Source organism: Schistocerca americana, chromosome 1 (genome assembly GCF_021461395.2).
Source record: "Schistocerca americana isolate TAMUIC-IGC-003095 chromosome 1, iqSchAmer2.1, whole genome shotgun sequence".
In the NCBI taxonomy this organism is placed as follows: domain Eukaryota; kingdom Metazoa; phylum Arthropoda; class Insecta; order Orthoptera; family Acrididae; genus Schistocerca; species Schistocerca americana.
Window position 1 is genome coordinate 933,882,873 of NC_060119.1, and position 12,030 is coordinate 933,894,902.

The 12,030-nt window shown below is 39.2% G+C and overlaps 1 protein-coding gene across 1 annotated transcript in view; it reads right to left on the reverse strand.

Annotated features, from left to right (window-relative positions):
• Nucleotides 1-11,652, reverse strand: part of LOC124615424 (pre-piRNA 3'-exonuclease trimmer-like) — a 203,156-nt gene extending 191,504 nt beyond the window's left edge. Inside the window, exon 1 of the mRNA XM_047143303.1 lies at nucleotides 11,357-11,652. Within this exon, the coding sequence (XP_046999259.1) occupies nucleotides 11,357-11,487 (131 nt within the window). The 5' untranslated portion in view covers nucleotides 11,488-11,652. The remainder of the gene's footprint in view (nucleotides 1-11,356) is intronic.
• Nucleotides 11,653-12,030: the final 378 nt, after the last annotated feature.

The window sequence follows — 12,030 nt, forward strand, 5'->3', positions numbered from 1 at the left end:
GGAGAATCATGGACAATGGGAACTTCAGTATAAATACTGAAACCTGCTACAATAGACAAGTTTCACATTCCAACTACGTGGTAGTGGTATAACTACAACTATCAGTTTTGATGTGATGCCTCTATTTGCAATGATTCAGTTAAATGGGGTGCTGGAAAATCTAAATCATATCTTCCATGATAATATGCATATTTACATAGACATATCATCATCATCATCATCATCATCATCATCATCATCATCATCTAAGACTGATTATGCCTTTCAGCGTTCAGTCTGGCGCATAGCCCCCTAATAAAATTCCTCCATGATCCCCTATTCAGTGCTAACATTGGTGCCTCTTCTGATGTTAAGCCTATTACTTCAAAATCTACCCCGACTCCTCCTACCCTCCACTGCTGAACCCATGAGTCTCTTGGGTAACCTTGCTTCTCCCATGTGTGTAACATGACCCCACCATCTAAGCCTGTTCACCCTGACTGCTACATCTATAGAGTTCATTCCCCAGTTTTTCTTTTGATTTCTCATTGTGGACACCCTCCTGCCATTGTTTCCATCTACTAGTATCTGCAATCATCCTAACTACTTTCATATCCGCAACCTCAACTTTATTGATAAGGTAACCTGAATCCACCCAGCTTTCGCTCCCATACAACAAAGTTGGTTGAAAGATTGAATGGTGCACGATAACTTAGTCTCGGCACTGACTTACTTCTTGCAGAAGAGAGTAGATCGTAGCTGAGCACTCACTGCATTAGCTTTGCTACACCTCGCTTCCAGTTCTTTCACTATGTTGCCATCCTGTGAGAATATGCATCCTAAGTACTTGAAACCATCCACCTGTTTTAACTTTGTTCCTCCAATTTGGCACTCAATCCGTTCATATCTCTTTCCCACTGACATTACTTTCGTTGTAGAGATTCTAATCTTCATACCATAGTCCTTACATTTCTGATCTAGCTCTGAAATATTACTTTGCAAACTTTCAATTGAATCTGCCATCACAACTAACTCATCCGTATATGCAAGACTGCTTATTTTGTGTTCCCATATCTTAACCTCACCCTGCCATGTTTAAAGACAGGTGTGATTACTGCTTTCGTCCAGTCTGATGGAACTTGTCCTGACTCCCATGCCATTTCAATTATCCGTTGTACCCATTTAAGACCTGACATCCCACTGTATTTGATGAGTTCCGACTTAATTTCATCCACCCCAGCCACTTTATTGCACTGCAATCTATTGACCATTTTCTCCACTTCCTCAAATGTGATCCTATTTCCATCATCATTCCTATCCCATTGTACATCGAAATCTGAAACATTACTGGTCGTATTTTCACCTACACTGAGAACCTCTTCAAAATATTCCCTCCATCTGCCCAAGGCATCAACAGGATTCACCAGCAGTTTTCCTGACCTTTCCAAAATATTTGTCATTCCTTCTTACCTCCCTTTCAAACACTGCTAATTACACTCCAGAATGGTTTTCCAATAGCCTGAGCCACAGTCTCCAACCTGTTTCCAAAATCTTCCCAAGATTTCTTCTTGGATGCTGCAATTATCTGTTTGGCTTTGTTTCTTTCTTCAACATAACTTTCTCTGTCTACCTGAGTTCTAGTATGTAGCCATTTTTGATATGCCTTCTTTTTCCTTTTACAGGCTGCCTTGACTGTGTCATTGCACCAAGCTGTTTGCTTCATCCTACCTTTACACACTACTGTTCCAAGACATTCTTTAGCTACTTCTAGTACTGTGTCCCTGTACCTTGTCCATTCCTTTTCCAACGACTGTAATTGACTACATTCAACTAACTGGTACCTTTCTGATATCACTGTTATGTATTTGTGCCTGATTCCTTATCCTGAAGTTTCTCCACTCTTATCCTCCTACATATGGACCTGACCTCCTGCACTTTCGGCCTCACGATACCAATTTCACTGCAGATTAAATAGTGATCAGTGTCATCAAAGAATCCCCTGAATACACGTGTGTCCCTCACAGCCTTCCTGAATTCCTGATCTACTATTATATAGTCAATGACAGATCTGGTTCCCTTGCCTTCCCAAGTGTAACGGTGAATGTTCTTATGTTTAAAAAAGGGGTTTGTGATTACTAAGCCCATACTGGCACAGACACCCCTGAGTTGTTTCCCATTCCTGTTGGCCTCCATATCCTCTCCAAATTTACCCATAACCTTTTCATACCCTTCTGTTTGATTTCCAATCCTGGCATTAAAATCACCCATGAGCAGAACACTGTCCTTGTCCTTTACTCTAACAACTACATCACTGAGTGTGTCATAAAAACTATCCATCTTATCTTGATCTGTCCCTTCACAATGCGAATATATTGACACAATCCTAATTTTATTGCTAGACACTGTCAAATCTATCCACATCAGTCATTTCGTTTACATACCCAATTGCAACTACGCTGGGTTCCATTTCTTTCCTGATGTAAAGCCCTACACCCCATTGTGCTATTCCTGCTTTGACTCCTGACAGGTAGACCTTGTATTCTCCCACTTCCTCTTCTTTCTCACCCCTTACCTGAATGTCACTAACAGCTAAAACGTCCTACCCCATCTTACTTGCAGCCTCTGCCAGCTCTACCTTCTTCCCAGAGTAGCCCCCACTGATATTAATAGCTCCCCATCTCGTTACCATTCGTTTGTCGAGTCGTATCTTAGGAGTCCCTGGTTTGTCAATTAGAGGTGGGACTCCGTCACCTCCAAAGGTCCGAGGCATTTTGCTCTGATTGTTGCCAGCATCATATTTTAAAGTACCAGGGAAGCAGGTTGCTAGCCTTACTTGCCCCAGGCCCCATTGAGTTTTACCCCTAACGGTTGATGGACTAACCGGTGGATTTGGCAGTCTTTGCCGTCTGAGCACAAAAGTGACCACGACTCAGAATATGTCCGAGATGCCAAGCCTTATTCCAAAGTAACTGGTATCCCGACTGTCAGGACCACTTACTTGACCACTCATATGTTGCCCGTGGTTCATGAACTAGGACATGAGAACAGGAACCCACACCATGAACCACATAGACATATTCCATGACAATATCACAAATTTGCATAAATTTAGTCATGGAAAAAACTTAAGAAAAGGCACCGAGAACTGCCATTATAAAACTGAATATCTTGTCCCATTGTGTGGAAAGATACATTATTCATACAGAGGAGAGGTGTAAAAGAAGTAATGGGTCTTTATACTAAACTTTTCAATGTTAATCCAAACAATCAATTCTCCACTAAGCAGTTAAAACACACATTTTTACATAGTGGGTTTTGGGTCAATGAGAAGCTAAAACTTTGGCCCCCTCTTAATCTTATGGTTCAAACCACATGTCCATAATACAGGATTTACAGGGTGGGCTAATAAAACCAGCCCAGAAAATATTCATAAGACTGATACAGAACTGGCCCTTGTTAACAAACAAGAGAACTGCTCATCACAGAAAATGCTGGAAAATGTTATATAGATGCACCAATTGGTTGCTGTCACTTGTCTGCAAATGTGCATCTCCCACATGATCTGCCTTGAATACTTCACAGTTTCATTACGTTTCAGTGAGTGAGCGAAGCAGACTAGTTCAGCAACTAGTTGAATGCAACATAAAATGGTACTCACAATAAAAGAGTACCTGTTCTTTGTTGTGTGTTACATGAAACAATTTGTGGGAAAACATGTACGGAAACATTTGTACAATAGTTAGAGACTGGAAGTGTTTTGGCAAAACTTCCAACAAAGTTTTCAATGCAAAATTCCGTGGTAAAATTTGTCTGAAAACAGGCTCTATAGCAAATAAAAATAGTAAATATCCAAACTGGAGTTTTAACACCATGACAAAATTGCTTTAGTAAAGGGAAGCCTGGAACAAAGTCTGACAAAATCTCAATACTGTTCCATACAGAAGATCTTTGCAACAAGCAACAGTTGTACAGCACATTCAGGATGCTGGCAGAGTTTCATTATTACAATGCATATGCACGCATATTCTGTAGACGGAGTGATGTGGTACCAAAAGTTCATCACAATGGAAGTAAAGAAACGGATATCAACAACAAAAGCCACTCATGCTGTCAGAAGCCAGCACCCAACATTATGCTTTGAAATAGCTACGTAAACTCCTGTACACCATCTGAAGATGAGCCTGAAAAGATTAAAAAAGCAGTTCATGGAATAAATACTATTTCAGAAAAGTGACTGGTTTCCGTTTTCTGTATTTATATTCAATAAACATCCATGGATTCTTAAACATCCGCAATGGATAAGTTTAATCAACACTGTTTATCTGTGTGAGAAATCGTTGAGTCAAAAAGACCAGCATCTGTATCCTTACAAACTTATTGTTGCACATGAGAGTCAAAGTGTTCAAAATGAACTTTTATGTGTCAAGTTAGTCGGCGATTAACCCTGAGGTGATGAACGACAGTATGGATTTTTTCCCAGCAAGACAGAGCAACAGCACACATCATCTTGATAACCTTGTCACCAGTGCACAAGTTGTTTGGTCACCTCGACTGCCTGATCTCCTTCCCTGTGATTTTTACCAATGGAGCACAAAGGAGGGTCAGCTGCACTCAAATAATCCTCATAATCCTCGCACACTGAAAGAGTTACAGCAGAACACTGTGAACAGTATTGCTGTTACAGCATCCCTCACACGGAGCTGTTCCCCATGTCTCACAGTTTGAAAACTCAAGCACAGGGCTGCATCAAATTAACAGTGACCACATCTAGCATCTTCTGTGATGTTCATCGAGGTTTTAGTCGTACTGGTAATATTTCCTGGATCAATTCGTATATCATTCAACTTAAGATATTTGCATTAGCTGAAATTGTGTAAAGTGCTTTGGTGCAAGTAATGCACTGTAAATAATTTCAGTGACTAAAGTTCATAGTTCTTAGCACATTTATTTGAATCCCTAGATAGTTCTTAATCTATGGTGGTAAGAGTCAATTTGTACATAACAACTTGAGAACACCTCGATTTACTGATAGTCAGCCTGGTATTTCATAGAAATGTTAACATTCTGTTCTTTAGAATCAGATGGTAATAGTTCATAAAAGAAAATTATCACATGATCAACATCTGAATAAACTCAAAATCAGCTGTCACTAAAAGATAATTTTAAGTCAGAACTACTACAGTACCCTCATTGCTACCATATGTCCACATACCTCCATTTGTCCACACCTCACCACTTCTCAAATACAACTGCGCTCATAAAGGCCATCTGAGGCAATAATCACATGCCAACTGACTATCTCATTGCATGGTACTACAGAACTGATTATTAAACAAATTTATCTAGAAGTATGATAATAATGTCCACAGATGTGTGTGGAGCAAAATCAAAACAGAATGTCAATTAAAATTTTTACAACGAACCCTACTATCTAAAATTATTAATTATAAATTTACAAAAAACAGCTATAACGAAGAAAAGGTAAAATAATATTATAATGAGTGGATGTGGCATGTTGATACAAACTGTTTTTGCCTGCTAGTTTTGTTGTTGCAGTCAACTAGTGTGTAGCATTTAAAATACCTAAGACCAGACCATAACAGTGCAGTATGTTAAACACTATCCTCAACCTACCACATGCTGTAGTTAGTTTGCATGGAAATGTGTAAATTGTGTGTAAATATTGTTTACAGCAAATAGGTCAAGTCTGCAGTCTCTATCAATTATGTGTGAATGTGTGTCATACAGGTGCCAAGTCCAAATGTAAGAACTCCTTAACAGCTTTCACCAGAGTCCTCTTTTAGTTAATTTAGCATAATTGTAGAAATTTTTATTAATTTACAAACATTTGCAAATTCAGTAATTACTCTACGTGAACGTAAAATCTACTCACTGTCAAGATGTCACATTGAGTCACAGACAAGTACAATAAAGAAGACCTGTGCAAATGAAACAACACTATTTCAGTGACATTACTGGTCTCACACAGATATAATTTTATGTATACTGACTAAAGTAGCAAGTGAAAATTTGTATCAAGGCCTGGAGTCGAACCCAGGTCTCCTTCTTACTATGCAGCTGCATTACCCACTAAGCCACCTTGGCACAGCAGTACACACAACTGCACTAATTACCCTGGCATGCCTCTCTCCTCGATTCTAATTCTCACAGCCCCCCAGTCTACTTTAGATTCATCCAGTCATGCTACAAATTTTCACTCGCCGCTTCAGTCTATATCCACAAAATCAGATCTGTATAAGACCAGTAAAGCCTCTGAAATTGTATCATTTCATTTTTGTTAGCACATGCAACTGGGTTTCAGGCTGAATCCCCCATTTAAGTTGAATGCCAGGATGCTATTCAGGTACCTTGGCAATTCTGTTCATGTGTAAGAGGGAATTTAACATAGAGTAGGACAGCAGTGAGAACTTGGATCAAGGAGGCAGGCACGTCAGGGTAATCCGTGCAGTTGTGTGAACCACTGTCCCAAGGTGGCTTAGTGGCTAACGCACCTGCCTAGTAAGCAGAAGACCCGGATTTGATTCCCAACCTTGGTAGGAATTTTCACTGACCACACTTCAGTCTATATACATAAAAACAAAAAGACCGTTGCACACTGGGTGCAACTCTGCTCAAGAATCACAATATGAGGAGGTATACATGGAAAAGGCCAGGAGATGCAGGAAGAGTTCAATTAGAGTACATCATGGCCGGGCAGAGATTCTGAAATCAGATACTGGATTGTAATGTGTATCCAGGGGCAGATACAGACTAAGATCACAATTTGATAATGATGAAGAGCAGGATTAAGTTTAAGAGACCAATCAGGAAGACTTAATATTCAAAGAAGTGGGATACAGAAGTACTGATGAATGAAGATATACACTTTAAGTTCTCTGAGGCTATAGATGCTGTGATAATGAATAGCTTGGTAGGCAGCTCAGTTGAATAGGAATGGACATCTCTAAAAAGGGCAATAACATAAGTTGGACAGAAAAACAAGTACAAGAATGATAACTGCGAAGAAACCATGGGTAACAGAAGCAACGCCTAAGCTTATCAATAAAAGAGGGAAGTACAAAAATTTTCTGGGAAATTCAGGAATACAGAAATACAAGTCACTTAGGAATGAAATAAGTAAGAAGTGCAGTGCAGCTAAGATGATATGACGACATCAAAAATCTGAAGAAACTGAAAAAGAAATGACTGTCGGAAGGACTGACTCAACATATAAAAAAGTCAAAACAACCTTCAGTGAAATTAAAAACAAAGGTGGTAACATTAAGAGGCCAATGAGAATTCCTCTGTTAAATGCAGAGGAGAGAGCGGATAGGAGGAAAGAGTACACTGACGGCCTCTATGAGGGGAAGGACTTAACTGATGGCGTGATAGAAGAAGAAACAGGAGATATAGGGAAGAGATGGGGGATACAGTGCTAGAATCAGAATTTACAAAAACTTTGGAAGACTTAAAATCAAATTAAGCACAGGGGTGGCTAACTTCCCATTGGAATTTCTAAAACCATTGGGGGAAGTGACAACAAAACAATTATTCATGTCAGTGTGTAGATGGACGAGACTGGCGACATACCATCATACTTTTGAAAAAAAAATTATCCAAACAAATCCCAAGATAGCATCAGCTGACAACTGCAACAATTATCGCACATTCAGCTTAACAGCTTATTCAGTCAATCTGCTAACAAGAATAACATACAAAAGAATGGAAAAGAAAATTGATGATGTGTTAGATGGTGATCAGTCTGGCTTTAGGAAAGGTAAAGGCACCAGAGAGGCAATTCTGATGTTTTCAGAATGAGATTTTCACTCTGCAGCGGAGTGTGCGCTGATATGAAACTTCCTGGCAGATTAAAACTGTGTGCCCGACCGAGACTCGAACTCGGGACCTTTGCCTTTCGCGGGCAAGTGCTCTACCATCTGAGCTACCGAAGCACGACTCACGTCCGGTACTCACAGCTTTACTTCTGCCAGTATCTCGTCTCCTACCTTCCAAACTTTAAAGAAGCTCGCAGGAGAGCTTCTTTAAAGTTTGGAAGGTAGGAGACGAGATACTGGCAGAAGTAAAGCTGTGAGTACCGGACGTGAGTCGTGCTTCGGTAGCTCAGATGGTAGAGCACTTGCCCGCGAAAGGCAAAGGTCCCGAGTTCGAGTCTCGGTCGGGCACACAGTTTTAATCTGCCAGGAAGTTTCAATTCTGATGTTGCTGATGGTAGTGGAAGCAAGACTAGAAAAAAAAAGATCAAGCCACATTCATAGGTTTTGCCGACGTGGAAAAAGCATTCAACAATATAAAATGGGGCATGTTTGAAACCCTGAGAAAAATATGAGCAAGCTATAAGGAAAGACAGGTAATATACAATATGTACAAGAACCAAGTTGAAACACTAAGAGTGGAAGACCAAAAACGTAATGCATGGTTTAAAAAGAGTGTGACCACAAGGATGTAGTTTGTTGCCCCTGATATTCAATCTGTACATAAAAAAAGCAATGATGGAAATAACAGAAAGTCAGGAGTGCGATTAAAATTCAAGGTGAAAGGAAATCAATTCCTCAGTGAAAATGAAGAAGAATTACAGGACCTAATGAATGGAATGAACAGTCCAATGGGTACAGAATAAGATTTGAGAGTGAATAGAAGTAAGACAAAAGTAATGAGATGGAGTGGAAACGAGAATAGCAAGAAACTTAACATAATAATTGGTACTCATGAAGTACGTTAAGTTAAGGAATCCTGCTACCTAGGCAGCAAAGTAACCCATGACAGACAGAGCAACGAAGACATAAAAAACAGACTAGTACCCGCGCAAAGGACTTTCCTGTCCAAGATAAGTCTACCAGTCTCAAACAGGGGTATTAATTTCAGCAATAAATTTCTGAGAATGTATGTTTAGAGCACTGCATTGTATGGTAGTGAAACATGAACTGTGGACAAACCATAACACAAGAAAACAGAAGCACTTGTCACATGGTGCTACAGAAAAAAGTTGAGAATTATTTGGATTGATAAGGCAAGGAATGAGGAGATTGTCCACAGAATTGGTGAGGAAAGAAATATATGGAAAACACTGACAAGAAGAAGGGGAAAACCAATCCAACATCTGTTAAGGTATCAGAGAATATAGTCGATGGTACTAGAAAGATCTAGAGGGAGCAAAAACAATACAGGAAAACAGATACTGGGATACATTCAGCAAATAACTGAGGATGTAAATTGTAAGTGCTGATCTGAGATGAACAGGTTGGGCACAGGAGATGAAGTCCTGGTGAGCCACATCAAACCAGTCAGAAGACTAATGACTTAAGAATTAGAAGAAGAAGAAGAAGAAGAAGAAGAAAAAGCTGTGATAAGCTACTACATGATGTTCAGAAAAACTTTCAAGACCAGGAACATTACTTACACCACTATGTCCCCTAACAAATTTATCATACATAAAATACCTAATCTTGAGTGTTGTGACCAAGTGTTTTCGAAACTGAAGTCTAACTTAAAATGGTATAAAAGTCCTTATTAAGATATTCATCTATACAGTAGAAGGAGTTGTCCACCAAAAAGTCTTTCAAGCTCTGTTTAAACTGTGCTTTATCTCGAATTTAACGTTTGCTGGCAATTTGTTGAAAATGTGTGTTCCTGAATATTGGAACCCAGCTGGAACAAGGTAAGTGGTTTTAGGTCTTTAAGTAGATTATTCTTAATCGTAGTGTTGATACATACTATGTATTGGGCTACAGACATTTTCTTTGCAACTAATTTCATTTAGGAATACTGTAAATATACAGAAGCAGTGGTTAGGAAGTCCAGTTCCTTGAACAGGCTTCTATTGTGATCTTGAGGTTTCACCAAAAATGAGTCTTACTACTTGATTTTGTATTCTAAAAACTTCTGATCAGTTTGATGAGTTACCCCAGAATATAATCTCATATGACATACAAAAGAATTAAATTAAGCACATATACAATTTTTTTCTCATCGCAAATACAGAGTCATTCTGTGGTGTGCTTTTCCCAACTGAATTCATTAATGAGTTGTAATTCCAGAAATTTAACACTGCCAACCTCTTCTATCTGCATGTCTTCATATATTATATGAATTCTGGAAGGAAATCTCCGTAATATTTAATTAGGCCTACTCATATTTGCCATGTGCTGTAAAACAGTCGAATGGTCTAGAAAAAATTAAAACCAATTAAAGTGAGTCACAGAAGAGAGAAACACTTACGAGTGACATATAGATTAATCAGGTACATGTATATATTGGTAATGACCAACTAAATGAAGACCTTGGAATGTATGTCCGACTGCTGGGTATTAGAATTTAGGCAACTTCACAACTACATTCAGTGTGGGACCAGCAGATATCTCCCCAGGTTAACACAACCATGGTCACAGTGGCTATAGAACAAGCTTCCTGTACAAGTTTTATTTTTGGTGTCTTCTTTGAAGTTGAAAGGGTTTCCAACTAATTTATTTAAAAATATACCACACGAATAGGGACTCAGCTGTCATCTCCCAACTCCATATGATGATCATTTCTCTGTCAGCTTTATTTTTGATATTTTGTGATATCTGTGGACGGGTTAGTGCTGTGGATGAGAAGTAACTGGCGAAAACCATTATTTGAATATGGCAAACATTACTCCAATCACTTCATTGAAATGAAATGTTTTTAACAAGGGCAATGTAGTGAGGATTCCCTCTGCAGTGAGAGAACAATACAAGTAAAAGGTTAGATTGCTACTCGCTTTGAGGATAAGACGGAATTGCTGATAGGCACAACGAAAAGTTTTCCAATGACTAACATACGTTTATTACTAAAATGCCCATATAGAGATCCTCAAGGATTTAAAATACGTTATAAACAAGAATACAAATGGAAAAAAAAGGAGAGCGAGTAAATGTATACATACTAATATTCACAAGATTAGGGCATTATCGCGACATAATATGGAACGGTAATCTGTCCCAAAACCAAGATTTTTGGGCGAAGACGGGTGTGGGAATGTTCCACTAGTAGGTATCACACTCTATCCAAGATCTGTTGAATTCATATTTCACGTAAGGCTCGTTTTGTTTGCAAAGTATCAGAAGGTTGGCACTCACACTGTGACGGTGATTTATAGGCATCATATTATTGCAAACGTTATGCCACTGCACCTCTGCGACCGGTGAACACACTCACCGGATCAGAATCATGAAACTGATCAGGGAAGATAGCACCAAATAACTATCACCACCTCAATGCAACCGAATTTCTTTTTTAACAAATAGCTATGGTAGTACAATACAAACATTTTGTTGGTTTTTGTCACCATGGGTAACATAACTAAAATACGTTCCAGATTTCATGTTGGGTAGCATACCTTGGCTTGTAATTTTTGTACACGGACAACCCTGTAAATTCCGTGTCAATTGCAATGAACTTTGCATTTGTTAGTGCAGCTTTTATCTCCGGCAATTTCTCTTCAAAGTTACTCCTAAGTATGTCCACCATTTTTCCACTACGAACTGCTTCTCAACACTAGACAATTTTCAACACTACCCAACTCTTCGCCTACATCGTTAACAACCTGTCTGAGCACATTCACCTCAACAATAACAATCAATATCTCCCCCAACGCCCGACACTCGACAGTTTTCTACACTTTGTTATCAAAGATTCTTGGCGCCGCAACTATTCTTTTTCAAAGTACCTCGATTGCGTTTTTCCAATAGGTTGCAACTATTTCTAACCTTGATTTGGAGACGCAGATTTTTAGGGCAAGTTGTACGATCGCAGGATAAAGACACAATTAGCTATTCGAAAAACAAGCTAATTGCCGTATAAATTGGGGTGCGCATTGTATGGGGTAGAGCTTCCATACAGTTCGGTTGGCAACGCAAATCTAACTCGCGGAGTGTTTTTTCGCGCGAAACGTACGATATTCATTTGGCACTGCCGTCAACCGAGGAAAGGTCAATGCTAAATAATGATTTAAAGAGGGTCCGCATTACTACAAGAACCCAAATTTTGTTTTGTATATTGGCCATAGCGACA